We start from the raw sequence: 19,489 nt of genomic DNA, 5'->3' as shown, positions 1-19,489 counted from the left end.
AGACCATCCTGGCTAACACGTGAAACCCCATCTCTACTAAAAATACAAAAAAAATTAGCCGGGCATGGTGGCGGGCACCTGTAGTCCCGGCTACTTGGGAGGCTGAGGCAGGAGAATGGCATGAACCTGGGAGGCGGAGCTTGCAGTGAGCTGAGATTGTGCCATTGCACTCCAGCCTGGGCGACAGAGCAAGACTCTGACTCAAAAAAAAAAAAAAAAAAAAAAAGGAAAAAGAAGAGTATTATCAATAAGAAGGAATGTCTGGGTTTCGATAAGGGGTTGTGCAGACCAAAGTTTTCTCATGCAGCTGAAGCCTCCAGGTGGCAGGCTTCAGAGAGACTAGATTGTAAATATTTATTATCAGATGTAAGGTCTGTGTTGATGTTAATACTGGAGGGTATATTGAGGCATGTTCAACCCTACTTCCCGTCATAGCCTGAGCCAGTCTTTCTGGTTAAATTTTAGAGTTCTCTGGCCTGGGAGGAAGTCCCTTCACATGGTTGAGGAACTTAGAATTTTATTTTTGGTTTACAAAGAGAAAGCAGAGAAGGGTGATGAATGACTGAGCCACATCCTGGTGCCAGCTCTGGACTGGGTTTGGCTGCGGTCTCCACAAACATTTTTGAATGAATACATGAGTGAGCAAGTGAGTGAGTGAATGGGAGGAAGGCCGGCAGAGGGGAGGTTTGAGGAGAGTGGGGAAAGGTCTGCTGTGATGCCTTGAAAGTGGGGAGACCTGGCACGGGGAACACAGAATTGCCAGGTGGATTTGGTGCCCATTTGGAAGGTGGCCCAGTGACTTCTGGGGACAGTGTCCCTGAGATCATGCATTTTCCCCAGCTGTGCTCAGCAGCCTGCTTCAGGGAGAGGGAATGGCAACAGCGAGCACGCCAGGCTGGGGGTTTCCAGGCAGGTAGAGGAGAAAGGCAACTGGGTTCGGGAGCCGAACGGAGTGGCAGGAAGGTGAGTGAAGTGATGGATGGCTATGTCTACACTGGAGGCTGATAAAGAAGGGAAAGTGATAGGTTGAGGGGTGGGTGGCTGGATGTGGTCGTGGAACAGGGGCAGAAATAACTGGGGTGTGGGAAAAGTGGTGGCAAGGTGGCTGGGAGCTCGGTGGCTCAGTTTGGGTGCAGATGAAGCCAAGGTGAGTGAAGTGAGGTGGGACGGTGAGGCCAAGGACCCAGAAGCCCAGGTGTCAGCCTCGTGATGCAAGGATGGCAGCAGAGCTCGGGGTGGGGAGGAGGTGGAAGTCCAGGATCAAGGCTCCCAGAGAAGGGGGATGTCCCAGATGAGAGCAATGAGAAGGACAGCTTGGGGTGAAGCTGAATGCCGAGCCTTCAAGCAGCAGCAGATTATACCTGAAGGTAGAGCCACGTTAGGGACGTGGGAGGACACTGACTGCTTGGGCAGCGGTGGGGAGTGAGCATCCACACTCGAGTGGCTGCAGATGCCACAAGACCCTCCAGGGATGACCAGGTCACTGTTAGGGCAGAGAAGAGGAGGCAGCTTTCAGAAGGAGCTGGGCATGCAGAGCTTGGTAACCAGGGATGGAGGATCCAGGCAGTAGGGCGAAGCCCACGGAGGGGCCCACAGGACGGGACAACTGTGAAGACACTGTCTGCCTTGGAATGCGGGCAGCGTCTTCATAGCCATCCAGGGATTTGGACCCTGGCCTTCCTAAGGGAGAGCTATACTTTTTCTATAATCTCTGCCACTACATAACTGCCAAAGTTCAAGGTGGGAAAAGAGCCTCTGTCCTAGCTTTTCATCGACCTTTTCAAAAGGAACAGAAAATCGTCGCATTCTCTTGCTTCTACAATGCCAGTGATTGTCTGATGCATCCTGGATTTGACAAAGGCAGGTAGACACTCATGCTGCAGGTTCACGTCAGTTCCAAATCGCATCTTTACTTTTTAAATGTTGAAAAACGAAAAAGACAGTGCATCTTAGAATTTAAGGCGACATAGTAACTAAAGCGGCAGAGGCTTTTAACTGAAACCGGAAGAAACAGCATGAGTTTTTTTGTTTTATGTTTCTTAGCCGAAAGAAACTCAGGCAGGATAACGTGATAAGGAAACTCAGGTATTTGCCTGTGATTAGTTCAGGAACTGTTGGAAAAAGACTCTGGGATTGGGCAGAACTAGAGTTTAGATCACTAGCTTGAAGGACTTTTAAGTCCAATTTAAGATTTGGAGAAAGTTATAAAGGTTAAGCCAGCATTTATAAGAACATGTGCCAATTAGAGAAGTACAGGAGAATTTGCTGTTTTCTCTGTGTTATTATAAAGATCATTGTTCTTAAATTTACATTAGTTTGCTAGGCCTGCTGCCACAGAAAACCACAGACTGAGTGGCTTGGACAACAGATGTTTATTTTCTCCCAACTCTGAAGGCTGGAAGTTCGAGATCAAGGTGTCAGCACAAATGGTCTCTCCCTAAGCCTCTCTGCTTGGCTTGTGGACGGCCGTCTTCTCCCTGCATCCTCCCTCACATGGCCTTCCCTTTGTGTGTGTCTATGTCCTCATCTCCTCTCCTCATAGGGACGCCTATCAGATTGGTTTAGGGCTCAATCTCTTGACCTCGTTCCAATCTTATCACCTCTCTAAAGACCCTGTCTCCAAAAAGTCACATTCTGAAGTACCAAGGATTAGGGATTCAACATATAAGTTTTGGGGGAGGACACAGTTCAGTCCATAGCAGCCTGTTCCATACCTCATTTTATAAGAAGAGAATTTAAAATCAGATCCTTGCTTAGCACTCTTCTGGTCACACACAGAAAATAATCCAGAAAGTTACCTTGGCTGCTCAGCCTCATGTGGCCAGACCTTCCATTGCTGTAAGACCTCAGTGGACCCTTCTCCCTCCTCTCTCCTTCACATGCTGGAACCTTCCTTACATGTCTAGATGCACCGAGCTTGTTCACACCTTCAGGGTTCGTTCCCTCATCCTAAAATGGTTTCTCCTTAGTTTTACATGGCTCTATCCTTGTGCCGTTTCAGCCTCAAGTGAAATCCTCTTCCTCCAAGAAGCCTCCCTGACCATCCAATGGAAAGCAGCCACCCAGCAATGCCAGATCTCATTACCCTGTCTCAGTGCTCGGCGTGGTACTTATTGCTGGCTGATAGGGCCTCATTTATCTTGTCACCAATGTCCCCAGCACTGAAGCAATCCCCAGCAGATAGTGTCACTCAAATATTTGCCAAGTGAATGAATAAAACCAGAAGAGTTAGGAAGAAATGAAGCAAGCTAGGAAGAATCTGGATGTTCCTGAAGTCCAAGACTTTATTTTTTTAGGTGGGATTCATCAAAACGAGGCAGTTTGCCCGAGGTCCCTCCCCTGGGCAAAGAGGGAAACAGGGCTGGTTTGACTCCAGGCCTGTCTGTGACTTTGATTGTTTTAACAAGCAGATGGTATTTTTGTACACAGTGACTTAGAGAACTTGGAGATGTGAATCAATGCCGCCTTTCTTCCCTGTCCCTTGCATAACAGGTTTGGTGTCTTGGATCAAGTTTGGGGTGGCATCAAACTGTGCCACTAGACTGCATCCCATGATGCAGGGATTATACTGTATTCATACCCTGCAGTGTTTGCACATAGAAGCCTTACTGTAAATGTTTGCTGAGTGAAACCGTGAATAAATGAGCGAATATTTAAATGACAAGAACTGACAGTCTTTTGAAGTTCCTCTAGGGTGGTGCTTCTCGAACTTCAACATCCATCTGAACCATCTGGAAAGCTAGTTAAAATGCCAGGTGTGATTCAGGAGGTCCTGAGTAGCCTGAGAATCTGCATTTCTAATGAGTTTCCAGGTGATGATATTGCTGTTGTCCTTGCCTCTCCTTTGTGTAGCAAGGCTCTAGGAAGTGTCCAGGATGGTCTGTCTATAGGGTCAAAGATAATCTTGTGAGTTGACTAGTCATCAAAAGACCCCGATCACTTCTCCGTTTGTGCAGAAAATAACACAGCGACTTTCAACCAGTTACTTAACCTCACAGATCTTCAGTTTTTGTACATAGGTGAATTGGAGATGGGGGGAAGAAATGCCCCCTTTCTTCCCTGTCCCTTGCATATTTTGCCTGATGTCTTGGATCAAGTTTTGGGCAGTATCAAACTATGCCATTAGATCATATCCCATGATGCAGGGATTACATTATATTCATACTCTGCAGTGTCTTGCACATAGAGGCCTTACTGTAAATGTTTGCAGTGAAACAATGAATAAATGAGTGAATATTTAAAAGACAAGAACTGACAGTCTTTTGAAGTTCACTTTGGAGGAACCTAGTTCAAATCTCAGGAGGTATTATTTGTTGAACACATTGTACCTGCTGAGCTTCTTGATATATGTTACATTTACTTATCACAACAATCCTGCAAGGTGGAATTATTATCCTCATTTTTCTTTTTTTTGAGACAGATTTTCGCTTTTGTTGCCTAGGCTGGAGTGCAATGGCGTGATCTCAGCTCACCGCAACCTCTGCCTCTTGGATTCAAGTGATTCTCCTGCCTTAGCCTCCTGAGTAGCTGGGATCATAAGGATGTGCCACCATGCCTGGCTAATTTTGTATTTTTAGTAGAGACAGGGTTTCTCCCTGTTGGTCAGGCTGGTCTTGAACTCCCGACCTCAGGTGATCCGTCCGCCTCAGCCTCCCAAAGTGCTGGGATTACAGGCATGAGCCACCGCGCCCAGCCTATCCTCATTTTACAGAAGAGGAAACTAGTGCTTAGAGAGGTTAGACAACATGCCCAAGGTCACCAAGTCAATAACCAGGAGCCAATAGCAGGGCTCTGATGATGATGATGATGGGGTGTGTGTGTGTGTGTGTGTGGTGTAGTGTATGTGTGTGTTTTCATGTGTATATGTGTGTGTGTGTATGTGTGTGTGTGTTTCCCTCATATCATTTTGCTTATCAAATGATCCTTTAGGTTCTTTCCAAGTGTATGATTTTAGGTCAAAGACAAAGCATGACACAGTTCACTGTGAGTTGTGACTTATTATACAAGCTCGTGAAAGAGTCAGATACCTTTTCTGATCCTCAATATAACCTTTGTCTTCTCACCACCATAACACTCTGGTTTCTCTTCAGGAACTGATTTTATATTCTCATGAGCACATATGCAGTTTCTCCTATAGACTGTAAGATTTTTAAGAGCAAGGATTGGGTCTTATTTTCCACTTTGTTCCCTAGTGTCTTCGATCCTTATTTCATTCAGTGGTTTGATTTGAACAGAACTTTGGAAGCACAAGACAGACTCTGTACATTAAAAAGCTTCCATAGCACTCACCATGGTGTCAAAAGTGTCACCAAATCTCCGCTTGCTTGAGGTTTTTCTATCTTAATTAATCTTGATTTGTGCTGTTTTTTTGTGAAAGAGTAAATGCCTGCGGGAGGGCTGGGCCCACCTACAGAGGACTCTGGTAGTGTGCCAAGAGCAGGACTACATAATTGGTGCATGTGACAGGGCACAGAGGAGGGTGGAGGGGTCCCTGGATGATGGGGGTGCCTTCCCCTAGGCTGTCTTTATTATGTCCCCATTGGCATTACTGTTACTAATCACTAAATCAGGGAACAGACGGAGGTGTGAGGTAGGATCCTATGACAGACAGCCTTTAGCGAGTTATCAATGATGCCAGAGTTGACTATCAAGTAAATCTGTTGCCTTTTGAAAGACATGTCTGTCTGTACAATGCTAGAGCCTGAGTTGCTTAACCTTCTAGTAAACCATAAATTTCTCTCACATGTCCTTGGGGTGATGAAAATCTTCCCGAGTTGTGCAGAGCACAAAGCAGAACCTGACAGGGAATGTTCTGAAATAATTGTGTGGATGGTGACAGGTAAAAAAATACACTGTAGAGATATCGATCCTGTATGAATGCAACCTAAGTTGTTGCTCTGTTAAGAAATGTTTTTGGAGTTCTCTATACACTAAAAAAAGAAGAAAAGTGGAAAAGAAGAGATTTCTCTTTTCTTGTATGAAGCAGCAAAATAATATTCTATCAGAATTGTCTTAAATATGGTAAAGTGGGGCACTTCTATTTAAAGGGTACATCTTTGGTTCGTTTTTTATTTTTAATTGCCCTGATATCTCTTCCTTTTGGGAAAGTCCGACGCTCTGGCTCTCTGCTAGCTGTTCAGCCAGCCTTCAGTAGAAGTGGGAACACAAATAGCTCATTGTTTTAATTTTGGATTTCCTTAGGCTGTTGCTGTCACCTAGTCATCTCAGACACTCTTACAGGGAAACCAGCACTGGCAGGGTGTGAAGGTCATGGCAAGGGCAGCAGTGTCTCCCAGGATCACGTGCCTGGAGAGGTCAGCGTGCCCCTGACTTCTAAAGGGGGCCTGCCTTCCACAGGACGAGCGCTTACTGAGCGCTTCTTCTGCACTTACTGTACATTCTCATCCCTATGTTAGTCATTATTACCATAAATGTCCTCACCCATCTATGGCATATGGATGACAAGAGCTTCTGAGTATATTTTTTAACTGTGTTTTTCGAAGGCAACTTTAAGTGCTTAAGAATCCAGTGGTATATGGGTGGCTATTGACTTTTAGATTCACAGCACTGTTCTGAGTGGGTAATTCGCCACCTTTCTCTAACTCTTATGTCCTTGAGGAACCTGAATGTGCAGATGACTACCTGTACCTACTGAGCTTCCTCTCGCAGAGTTGGGGTGATAAATATGCTGCAAAACCTGCTATAAAACAGTCAGCCCTGAGCAGCAGGAAACTGAATATAGTCACTCACATAGCCAAACCCAGCCTCAGGCCCACATTCACCCCTGTCCGAAGGGTGTGGACATGAGATCATTTCACACCTCTTGTGGAAGTGCAGACCTGAAAGAAGACTGGGGGCTCCCCCAGCACAGGTGTCCCCATTTTACAGGTGCTAAAGGCTGTGGCGGAGACAGAGATGGGGAGAGGAGTTGGCTGTGATGCCTCATCGTGGAGCATCTCACATTTAAGGGCCTTGAGAAGTGAGGACAGAAGGGCAGCCAGGCTGGCTGGTCTTCATGTGGGCCAGTTGAGTGGGAATGCAGCATGGCCGGTGGAAGAACGAGCATTTGAGGAGGCAGAGTTCCCCACTCTTCTGAACCTCTGTTTACAAAAGGCTTAGAATATAAAATTGGGACCTTGTCTTTGGAATGGAGGGAGCAAAGTGTTAACCTGGACAGCTCTGGTGCACAAGGTGAGAGGTTTACCAAGGGCTCACACACTCTCCTTCATGGGAGAGGGTTCTTAGGAGGAGGTCTGGCTCCTGTGAGATATGGGGCCTGTCCAGGACCTTCTATTGCTATAGCAGGAACAGCACTGTGATGTTGCTCTTCCTATTTTTCAGTCGTGGTTCGGTAACTTGCTCAAGATCATGCAGCCAGTGAGAGGTAGCATGGGATTAAACACCAGTCGGCTCATCTCCAAAGACCTGTCTGACAAAAACAAATTTCAATCAATTTTACCTTTCCTCTGTAATAGACGAGGGATATCTCATTTCAGAATATCTGAAGGTGACATGTGGAGTTGCTCATTGATTCAATTATTCTGAATCTTTATTTCAGAGCTTATTTATCTCAGGATTTAGATGTGGAATGCTCCAAAAGTGTTCATTGGTTTCACTTCCCTTTGCATTGCTAAGTAAAGGTGATATAGGAGAACTACTCACAGGGGTGAGCACAGCAAGGGTATGAAGGATGTAAAATCAGACGCGGCTTTTCTATGCATCTTTCTTAGACGCATTACCCTTAACCCAAGAGACAGTCAGGATCATTATTAACTTTCCTAATATTTTGTAAAGCATTCAAATATCAACATATGGGGCGCATGCTCCTGGTCTTGTTTAAGTCAGGGCAGGAGTGGCTAATTAATGCTGTGATTCCTCAGGCTCCACGGTTTCAACCAGCCATAATTATTTTGCAATTGAGGTTCCCTCTGTGCCTAAACTGGCATTGATATCAAGGGCTAAATGCATCAGCTTTGTAATAATGAAGATGGGTGCCAATTCCATCTTCCATATGGGATGAAGTTGGGGAGAGAGATGGCGGAGAAGCGTTGGTCAGACTGTAAATGATATTGAGTAGAAAGAAGTCAGGGATTTTTGTTTTTAACGTGAAAAGGAAATAGAATTGTAACTAAGTTGAAGTTTCTTTACTGTGCAAATTTCATCTTGTCATTTACAAGGGATTATGCCACATAGCTATGGATTTGGGCCCAATATTTGACCTTATAGCAGCTCTAAAAGATTAGACTGCAGTTAGGAAATGCCCTCTGGATCTGATTTTTAAACAGAACCAAATGCATTCTACTCCTTTCTGCTTTTAAAAGTAACACTGCTTGAGGATGCATTGAAGCCCTGCTAGACATCTTTGCTGACATTTGCCTTTAGCATTCTTTCTGGAGGTATTTAGACCTTAATAAACTACCGTTGTCCTTTAAAAAAGGACTGAAGAGAATATTTGTAGAAACAAAATAATCAAATACAGTCATACATCATTTAATGATGGGGATACATTATGAGAAATGCATCGTTAGGCAATTTTGCCATTGTATGAACATCATAGAGTGTACTTACACAAACCTAGATGGTGCTCCCTACTACTCCACACCCAGGCTACGTGGTGCAGCCTATTGCTCCTAGGCTACAAAGCTGTGCAGATGTGACTGTCCTGAATACTGTAGGCAATTGTCACACAGTAAGTATTTGTGTATCTGAACATATCTAAACAGAAAAAGTACAGTAAAAATATGGCATTATAATCTTAGGGGACCACTATCACATACACAGTCTATTGTTGACTAAAATGTGGTTAAGTGGTACATGACTGTACTAGCATTAAAGTGCTTCCGAACTGAGAGGGTGGAATGGGAACAGGTACTGGCTTCTTGTTTTAAGGGCTGACTGGTGAGGAAGGTACTGGCTTCTTGTTTTAAGGGCTGACTGGTGAGGAACTTGCCACGCAGAGCAGTAGGCTGAAATGGGCTGAAGACAGGCTACAGATAGGCTCCAGGGTTGACCCAGGGCCAAGATACAGCAGCTGCCTTGTCCTGGCTCGCTGCAGGCTTGGCATCTCCAGTGCCTGTATCCCTGAATTTGTGGTTGAACTTAAAGTTTGGGGAATCCCAGTGGCCCTGATGAGACTAGAAATACCACCCTAAACAACCTCCTTTAGCAGCTAAACTGACAATAATAATCTGTTGTTTACTGCACAGGATTGAGATGAGTGTAGCAGTCTCCTAGACGAAGGGCCAAGCTGCTCATCCACCTGGGTGGGGTAGTCAGTCTAGGGTGGCCCAAGGGGATTCTTGGGTCACAATGACCCTGGGGCTGATAACCAACTCACAAATACATAAATCAACAAAATGAGGCTAGCTTCTGCTGGGGCTTTGTTGCCTGGCGGGCCTGAGTTTTAATCCCTGCTGGCCTCTTATTAAGTGATTGTGGGTAAGTCATTCTAATTTTTTTCTGTCTGAGCCTCAAATTCCTCATCTATAAAATGAGCATGAAATCCTCTTCTAGTCATTCTGAGGGACAACTGAAGTGATATATATGATAATATGAAATATGATAGATGTGATGTATAGAATTGTAAAACTTTTAAAAAGTAAAATGCCTGTCAAATTGTTAAATATGTGTAATATGTGAAAAACTCCTGGCAAATATACCTACTAATATCCATTTCCATATAGTTCTTTTATATAAAATATAGAGCAGTATATGTAAACCTTCTAATAAAACACTTAGCTACAACTATGAATTCTCATGTGCTCTTCCTGCTGTCAGCCTCTCCTCCTGTTGTTAAATCTTTGCAAGGCCTCCTCTAGTTGTTATGTGCTGAAAAGATTCAAGTTTGTATCCTAGACTTCAAAGTTATGTCTCTCCCATGTGGTGTGTAGTGTATCATCATGTACTTGGAGGTATGTGATACAAGAAACTAAGGAACTAAAATAATTCTGTTTTTTTTTTTTTTTGAGATGGAGTCTCACTCTGTCGCCCAGTCTGGAGTGCAGTGGTGTGATCTCGGCTCACTGCAAACTCCGCCTCCTGAGTTCAAGCGATTCTCCTGCCTCAGCCTCCCGAGTAGCTGGGATTACAGGCGCCTGCCACCATGCCTGGCTAATTTTGTATTCTTAGTAGAGTTGGGGTTTTACCATGTTGACCAGACTGGTCTAAAACTCCTGACCTCAAGTGATCCACCTTCCTCAGCCTCCCAAAGTGCTGGGATTACAGACATGAGCCACTGTGCCTGGCCCCTACAATAATTCTTTAATGTAAGGAAATATTAAAGGAAAAATAAGAAATTCTAGGTAAGGAAAGAAATTTATTTAGTGGAAGTATAAAAGAAGTTTAAAAAGTTGAAGAAAATTATGGTTTTCAATGTTGATGCAGCGTCCTTTGCGAATCCTTAAATTTGTGAATGACACTTTTGAAAACTTACACCTTATTCTAAGTGTCTTTGTTCACTTTACACTGTACTGTAAAGAATCACAAAAGAGTGTCTCATATTTAAATAACTTTCTATATAACATGTATATTTCAAAATAATATGTTATGTATATAATACATACAATTTTTGTCAATTAAACAGTATATTAAAAAGACAAAAATAACTTTCTATAAATGAGCTCATGTTGTTTTATCCACAGTGATAGAATGTTCCCCATTTGATGCAAGGAGTTGAACTTAATTTCCATTAAGACAAACACACAAATAACAATCCTCCTTTCCAAACTTGAAATCCCACTTCTCTTTTTGAACTCTCTTCATGAAGTAGTCCCTTTTCTTGCATTTACAACATAAAGCCTAAACCACAAATAGTGGAGGGCAGGGGTTGAGGATGAGCAATTGAGATGTTCCTCATGCCCTTAAACCAAGAGTCCTTATGTTCTCTCCTTCCTAAGTATGACTTATTTTCCTTTCCACGAAATGACTTTAAGGGTGATTATATCCAAAGGGAAGTGACGTTTCCCCTTCTTTCTCTTCAGTTGGTCCATTTTCACAGCCCACAAAAGCAAGTCTCTAATTTGGGACTTGATTCAAAGTCTGAAAAAACCCTAGGCACATCTTTCTTCCTTGAATATGTTCACGTGCATATTCCAAAAAAGGTTCTCATTGCTAGTTAGGCCATTAATTTTATGTGATATCCAAATCAAACAGCTGCTGTACTGTTTAAGTTCAGATCCTAAAATGGCACTTTGAACATGAAAGTCGTGGCTGCCACTCTCTGGGTGACTATCCGGCAATGATACTTCTAGCTTTGTTTTTGGCTTGACGTGCATATGCCAAAGGCTTCAGCAAACATAAACTCATACAAATGTTTGTCAAGCTGTGTGAGCCTAAACAGCTCATTAGTTGCAAGAATGATCAGATGGGAGATGGGTTGCCCAATTTGGATGGTGACCTTTATGAGCTCTCAGTTGGATTGCAGATTTATGTGTCACAGTATATTGGAACATAATGAATCCTGTGGCATGTGGATGGTAAAATGCAGGGCAGAAACTGTGCAATGAAGAGGCAGGAAGAAGGTGGCAAGTCCAGGAGCATAAGAGCAGTTAATCATCTCCTTTCCCCCTTCCCCTATTCTGCTTCCCCTCTGCTTCTTGGGGTGCCCGTTAAAATGCAGTTGGTAATGAAATGCTGTTTGAAATCAAAGTTGCTGAAACAATGTTGTGGATATTGTGGAAATCTGTCATATTTATTTTTAGGATGAGCTTACTTCCCGGTGCTTTCAGTGACTGCAGCCCAGTTAGTTCCTATGCATTGATTCTCTCTCATGTCCCTGCTCCAGGGTAATTCTCCTGTGCTCAGGCACATGACCTTCTAGTTGAAAACCTGCCCCTGCCATTTCTTTATGTGGCTGCAGCCCAGGGAGCTTGCCTGCCCTGCGTGAGCAGGTTGCAATGATAATGGTTCCCAGTGCCGCTCAGTGGGGAACTGAAGTCACGGTATTTTCCTTCATATCCTCTTGAAGCTTCATTTTGTGACCTTGTTTCATCCTGCTGAACCCATCGTTGGAATTACCCCAAAGGTGGTGGCAGGGGAGTCCCCACAAGGGAGTGCCCCAAACTTTCCCAAGATGGGGCCTACTGAGATTCCAAAGAAAGAAGCAGTAAAAGCCGGAGTGATCAGGCCAAAGCATTCATTAGGGGAACTTAGGCAGAGTGGGCTGCAGCAATCCTGCGGCGGCAGCATGAAAAAAAGGGGTCTTCCACCTAGAAACGTCCACAGCGAGGTGCTCAGGGGATGGAGTTTATATAACGGTTTAAGGAATTTGGCTCAGGGCCAGGGCCAGTTTCTTTCAGTGTTTTGGGCAAAAACTTAGATACCTTTATCAATGTGTGGGAATGTTCAAGGCCCCGGTTTGGGTTCAAGCCTGCTGGGAAAAACCTGCAGCTGTCTGGGTCGCAGAGCGGTCAAGGCACTCTGTGAGTTTTGGTCACGACAGAAAGGCAAGGGCTCTAGGGGACCCTCCAGAACTACAGGCTCCAATGTCAGCTCCACTTTCCCAAGTACAAATTTATTTCAGAAATTAAAGTACTACTCTTACTTTTTCACACATTTCGAAGTCATGTGTTGACACGGATAGCCTGTCTAGCACAGGAAAACTCTGATCTATTTAACCGATTTAAAATATTTATAATTGATTATCTGGATAAGTGTCATTGATGGCACTCCAGGTGTGTGAAGACGCCACTGGCCTGGGAATCACGACATGTGGGTTTTGTCCCAGATCCCTGCCGTGCCATTTAAACACCGTGGGCCTCAGTTTCCTCACAGCAAAAATTAGGGTTATACTAGATATTTTCCATGGACCTTGTGAAGTATTTTTTGTGATGCTGGGATTTTATAACTAACACAGGCAAACAATAACCTAGAATGATTAGAATCTTGAAAAAATTATTTGTTTGTTTGTTTGTTACAGAGAATCTGAAGTTAGCTGAAGTCTGTTTGACTTTCTTCTGGAATCAGTACAGCCCAAATGCAGCCATGACTTCTCATTGTCAGAACTAGACGGGCCACACTGAGAAAGAATGTGGACCGGCTACCCGGAATCTGGCTGCTTAGTGCATTCAAGAATGCTGCTTGGTTTCTATGGCTGTGATTTCCAAGCATTTTCTAAAAGGTTTATAGAGGAGAAACCTAAGTTCCTGCCACCACTCTACCTTGAAGTCAAATTTCCCTGAAGGCACTTGAGCACAGGGAGAAAAACATCAGCTAACTCTTGCCGCTATAGGCCCGGGTTAAATTGCAGCTGGGAAATTCATTCCAGTGGCTTGCCGGGCTAAACACAATTGTGGATGGAAGCTGGAGAAACATCAAAGCAAACAACCACTTGTGTCGGTTCAGTTGTTTCACCAAAAAAGCAAAATAAAACAGGTTTTACTAACTCAATTAATAATTCAGTTGCCCCATAAAATATAGCCTCACTGAATTTCTTGCCTTGTCTTCCAAGACGTTAAGTCAGGGCTTGTTTATAGCCGTGGCTCTCTTCCCTGGCTAAGCATCCGGGCCACCTGCTGGGCCCTACGTCCAAGGTGGGGTCCTGGACTCAGCATGTTTTTCAGAGTTCTCCAGGTAATTCCAATGGTTAGTCAATTTATCATTCATTTAGGGCTGATTTTCAGTCTTCCATGTGGATAAAACCAGTTAATTTCCTGTGGATCTTTTTTGGAGGCCTTATTAAGAGGAGGGAGCACTGTTTTGAACTTGTGTCGTGGGCTCTGCCTGTCTCTGGAGGTGGCAAGGGTTCTTGTCTTCATTCCAGTCTGTGTTGCATGCTGTCTTCCTCCGTCTCCCCACTCTTTCTCAACTTTCCTACTTACTATTCCATGCACTCGCTGGGTTAGACAACCTTTTCTGTTGTTCCACTGAAGGTTACAATTTGGAGTCGATTCCTGTAGTCTTCCTTTTTCTATTTACTTTCAAAAAAGATGTTGCAAAGTCCAAGTTTCTTCCTCATGTTCCGTTTCTCTGGGGAGTGCTGTAGAAGTTTCCATACCTTCCTGCTTCTGGCCTTCTTAGTATTTTAATAACTCCTGCCTCGTTCCCAGGTTTCTCCAAGTATCTGGGGAAAGAGATGGCGTCTGGAAATGTAAAACGTTGATGAATTGCAGGGTCACCCTCGTGAATGCTATTGATTGGTCAGAGGTATTCTGGAAAAGTCTGCAAAATCCAGAAGCTAATTTCTATTTTAAAATACACCCTATAACTCTTGAATGCCCACTCATCCTCAGCTGGCTCTGGGGAATGGTGTCTGAGCTCATGGTCTCATCTATGGGAGCTGCATCTCATCAACCTATTTTGGAAACCAGCATACTTCTGGTTCTGAGAATTCAGCTTAAAAACAATACCTAGTTTCCTGTACAATCCCCCCACCAAAAAAATTTTTGTAATGTGCCCCACATCTATCTGACACATTTTCACTTGTTTCTTCATTGATGATCTAGGTCTGTCCACCCTACTCTATTTCTTTTCTATTTATCTCCATTATCTTAGTCTATTTGGGCTGCTGTAACAGAGTACCATAGACTGAGTGGCTCATAAATAACAGAAATGTATCTGTCATGGTTCTGGAGGCTGGGAAGTCCAGAATCGAGGCAGTGGTAGATTCAGTGTCTGGTGAGGGCCTCTTTCCAGGTTCATAGATGGTGCCTTTTCAATATGTCCTCCCATTCTGGAAGAGGTGAGGGAGCTCTCTGAGGCCTCTTTTGTAAGGGGACTAATTCCATTCATGGAGATTCTATCCTCATGATCTAATCACCTCCCAAAGGCCCTACATCTTGATACCATCGCTTTGGGGGTTAGGATTTTAACAAATGAATTTTGGGAGGGCACAAACATCAGTCTGTAACATGATGCCTACTTCAAAATTTTTTGTTGCTGTTACATCAAAATCTCTTCTGGCTCTTTCTAAAAGTGGATTTCTATGTAACCACTTCTTCTTTCCTTTTGCATTTTGACTGAGTTTTTCTTCTTAAGAAAACAAGAAGCACCAGTAGATGATAGAGAGCATGAGTGCCAGAGAGTAAGGAAGCCTGGGCTCTCCTGCCAGATTTTGTGTTAGTCGAAAACTGAGGACTTGGAGGGTTGATGAGCTGAGCTTTTTGTTGGGGCTCCTCTTTCCTGTCCATGTATTGTTCCAGCAGTACAAAGTTTGTCAATCAGAGAGAATGTGGGTTCCCATGGCAAAGTGGCTTCCAGTTTTCATACTCTGTAAAAGGCTTAGTGATGGAAGGAGATTAAATTTAATGCTTTAACGTGGATTTAGGTAGAGATCTTGTACCACAGAAAATTGGAAATCAAGGGTGAAAAACTGAGAAATGGAGTGATGTCTTTTTCTTCCATACAGTTTCATATTTGCAAACTAAATTAACTCTAAATAGTTTAGGGTTTTATTCCAGAAATCTATAAAACTTTAAAGAATCTTGGCATCTGATTGACTTTTCTAGTTTATGAAAAACTGACAATATTCTAAGCCAAAGACACATTCAACATAATAATGCAGGTTGAGTATCCCTTATCTAAAATGCTTGGGACAAGCAGTGTTTTAGATCTAGGATTTTTTTTTTTTTAATATTTGCTTATTTACCTGTTGAGCATCTCTAATCCAAAAATCCAAAATCCGAAATCCAAAATGCTCCTATCAGCATTTCCTTTGAGCCTCATGTTGGTGCTCAGAAAATAGTGGATTTTGAAGTATTTCAAATTTCAGATTTTTGGATTAGAAACCTACATATCAAAAAATATTTTGTGTAATGTCTTACCATGTGTGTGTTTGGAGCCTTCTCAGGGTTAAGCAGATATGAAAAGCCCACGTTTTCCGGAAAGAATTTAAGAAAATAAAGGGCCAACATTTTTTCCCTCCTGGCTCCATGTCATAATATTTTTGCCGGCTGTAGAGTCTATTCTTTTCTATCTTCAGACTTATCACTATCAGGCATTTTCCATTCCCCACAATTCTCATTTTTTGTTATCTTTTTGCACTTGCAAAAACTGAAATTTGGCTTGAATGAGACACATTTCCCTACCCTTTATCTCTCACTGATTCATTCCTTGAATTGGGGCAAATCTTTCTAATCTAAGCCAGTTTCATCCTCTTGCTATAGAGTAACCTGTGTCAGCAGAGTCCTGTGTGGGATGAGTTTGGCAGGATTGCAGACTGCATTTTTGGACCTAGCAGTTGAAGATGATTCTGTCCCTCATCAATTTTTTTTCCCCAAGGGCACTTTTGCCTTCAAATGTATTGTGTTTTTCTATTTCCTTTATCTAAAGAAAGTCTTCAACTTAGTTTTGTTCTGTCCCTGTGAATGTCGGCACAGGAAAGTCCTTGAAGAACATGAGAAACAGGAGCTTCATCTGGGCTCTGTGATGGTGCCATTGCATGAATTGAAATCCATCAGGGTGGGACTGGTTATCTGGCTAACAAAGATGCAATGAGACATGATTGAGAGTGTCCTTCGGGTGGAGTGTTTCTTACATTTTGGGGTTAAAGGCCTTTTCTGTCATTGTTTTTATTATTTATTTATTTATTTTTATTAGACATGGGGTCTTGCTACATTGACCAGGCTAGTCTTGAACCCCTAGCCTCAAGCAGTCCTCCCACCTTGGCCTCCCAAAGTGCTGAGATTACAGGAGTGAGCCACTGCACCCAGACTCTGTCACTGATTTTGACAAGTTTTTTTTTTTTTTTTGGTTGTTGTGGTTTTGGAAGTTTTTTCTCAGAAAGGACATACATGACTGAATTTTTCTCAGAGCCTAATTATTATTTAGTTATTTGTATTTATTTCTTTTTGATTTCAGTACAGTAGCCACTATATCTTGAGTAAATTTAGCTTTTAACTTGCTTTATGTTTTGGTAGATATTAGTGATTATGCAATTTGATGATGCCATTCAATATCAAGGTCAGACCACAGCATGTACAAGAGGTTGCTGTCATGTGATATTTTTCCATTTTCATCTCTTAGTATGCTCTCTTATTTCTTGCTTTGCTCATACAATGAATGTTTTAAGAATCTGATTGAGATATCACCCCATAGTAGATTACTTTCCCGTTAATGTTTGCTCACTCATCTGTAGGCCTAGGAAGCTTTATATCTGTTTACAACAGCGACTAGGACCAATAGTGTGCTGTTAAATGTTCAGGAACCAGTTCTCCAGGAAAAAAAAGTCCTGATTGGCAACGTCTGGCCATTTCCATAGTGTAAATCTCCCACTGTGGCTGATTTCCAGCTATTTCTGGTTTAACAAGTGGCTCACAAAATTCTTGAAAGTTTATCAACTGGCTCTCACCAGGAGGATGGCTCCAGCACCCACCATACCTGACAACAGTTATATTACTTTACAGATGATAAAAAGCTTTATCACCGTTATTTCATTTCTGATTTACGAAACAACCCTGTAGAGTAGATGGCGTTATACGTGAGGCATCTGAGACTCAGAGGCCTAAGTGGCTGGAAATAGCTCCAGCAGCTACTATTAGGCAGAACAGAGACAGAAGGCTGCCTTTGAGCTGAGCATTCTTGGTGTTCTCATCACTCATGGCAACTGTTTCCCATTGTGAGGATTCCCTTAGTGGTGTCATATTTGGACTCCGAAGAAGTATACTCAAGAAATGACTACTTTGGGAATACTATGCAGCCATAAAAAATGATGAGTTCATGTCCTTTGTAGGGACATGGATGAAATTGGAAATCATCATTCTCAGTAAACTATCGCAAGAACAAAAAACCAAACACCTCATATTCTCACTCATAGGTGGGAATTGAACAATGAGAACACATGGACACAGGAAGGGGAACATCACACTTCGGGGACTGTTGTGGGGTGGGGGGAGGGGGGAGGGATAGCATTGGGAGATATACCTAATGCTAGATGACGAGTTAGTGGGTGCAGCGCACCAGCATGGCACATGTATACATATGTAACTTACCTGCACATTGCGCACATGTACCATAAAACCTAAAGTATAATAATAAAAAAAAAAAAAGAAATGACTACTTTGATGGTTTTCCATAGTTTTAGCAGGTAATTTTTAGTTATTTGAAGATAAGAATAATAATCTGCTTATGAAAGAACTTGGTAAATTTTTTTCTTCTGATTTTGAGACGCCATTTCTGTCTTAAAATGAAGTATCTGGGGTATGATTGCTTTGTAATATTTTGTTACTTAAGGATGGTATCCAGACAACCCTTAGTTAATGTTATAGAATCAGAACTAGAAAGACCTCTTCATTCTTCACTTAGAGAGGATTTAAGTGTCTCTGGCCATTTATCGGGTTAATAATGGTGACTTCAGGTGACCCAGGAAACATCTGGATATCTTTGCTGCACTTGGAAAGACATTTAGTTTGGTAATATTTTCAAATCATGTGATCATTTCAAAATGACTTGCACCATGGAGTGATGATGTGATGCTGGCAGCAGCTGCCATTTATTTGCTGGAGATTTCGTGTGTCAGGCACAGTTGGGAATACTTTATGAATATCAGTTTATTTCTCACCTTGAAGGTAGACATTGTTCTCAGTTTGTTGAAATCGAGGCTCATGTAAGTAAAAAATGCCCACATTCATAGCAAATAAGTGATAGAGTTAGTCTCTGACTCTGCAAAGGACTTATATGGCTTTTGTATAATAAAGTTGGTCACCCCATTTTGGTAATAAAAGGGATAATAAAAGACCAACATGTCATCATTAGCTTGCAGATAAGCTCCAAGTTTCAGCATGTGCATGGTTTGTAATGTCTTCACAGGGTCTGCAGGATCATTGCCATGAAAATATAGAACTAACAAGAATTTAGTTTTGATTGACATAGTTTATAAAACATTCTTTTTTTTTTTTTTTTTTTTTGAGACAGGGTCTCACTCTGTTGCCTAGGCTGGAGTGCTGTGGTGCTATCTTGGCTCACTGTGGTCTCTGCCTCCCGGGTTTAAGCGATTTTCCCACCTCAGCCTCTACAGTTGCTGGGACTACAGGTACCTGCCACCATGCCTGGCTAATTTTTGTGCTTTTAGTAGAGAAGGGGTTTCACCATGTTAGCCAGGCTGGTCTAGAACTCCTGGCCTCAAGCAATCACCTTGCCTTGGCCTCCCAAAGTGCTGGGATTACAGGTGTGAGCCACCGCACCCGGCCTAAAACATTCTTTTAACAAAAGCATAGTTTTATGTTGAATTCAGGTAGATTCGAACCATTGCTTTTAATAAGACGATATGGTTTCTTTCAGACTCTTGGGGTAGATTGAACTTCTCATAAAACTGTCATGGGACACATTGCAACTTCTTTCCAATATCAGAATCTCTAGGTGAGTTCATCCATTTCTTTGCCCTGGGCTTTTTAAGAAAGTAGGGTAATGAGTCCCTGGTTTCTCATCTCCGTAAGAATGAAAGGATGCTGGAGCCAAGGTCTAGTCTACTACCAGTTTCTCGAGGAACAATGTGGAGGAAAAGGACCAGTGTAGATCAGAAGTCCATGAGCGGAAACTCAGAATCAAAGTGGTTATT

General features: G+C 42.8%; 1 protein-coding gene across 4 annotated transcripts in view; it reads left to right on the top strand.

The window, feature by feature from the left end:
• Positions 1 to 19,489, top strand: part of DISC1 (DISC1 scaffold protein) — a 418,421-nt gene that overhangs the window by 223,717 nt on the left and 175,215 nt on the right. Inside the window, exon 10 of one of the 4 annotated variants that reach the window (XM_054445969.2) lies at positions 12,917 to 13,378. The exons of the other annotated variants lie outside the window; for them this stretch is intronic. Coding sequence (XP_054301944.1) covers positions 12,917 to 13,005 — 89 coding nt within the window. The 3' untranslated portion in view covers positions 13,006 to 13,378. Of the gene's footprint in view, positions 1 to 12,916; positions 13,379 to 19,489 lie in introns of those variants that run through there. 4 annotated transcript variants of the gene reach the window in all.

The sequence above is a fragment of the Pongo pygmaeus genome, chromosome 1 (genome assembly GCF_028885625.2).
Source record: "Pongo pygmaeus isolate AG05252 chromosome 1, NHGRI_mPonPyg2-v2.0_pri, whole genome shotgun sequence".
In the NCBI taxonomy this organism is placed as follows: domain Eukaryota; kingdom Metazoa; phylum Chordata; class Mammalia; order Primates; family Hominidae; genus Pongo; species Pongo pygmaeus.
Note: the sequence above shows the minus strand (reverse complement) of the source record. Positions and strands in the feature narration are given on the sequence as shown.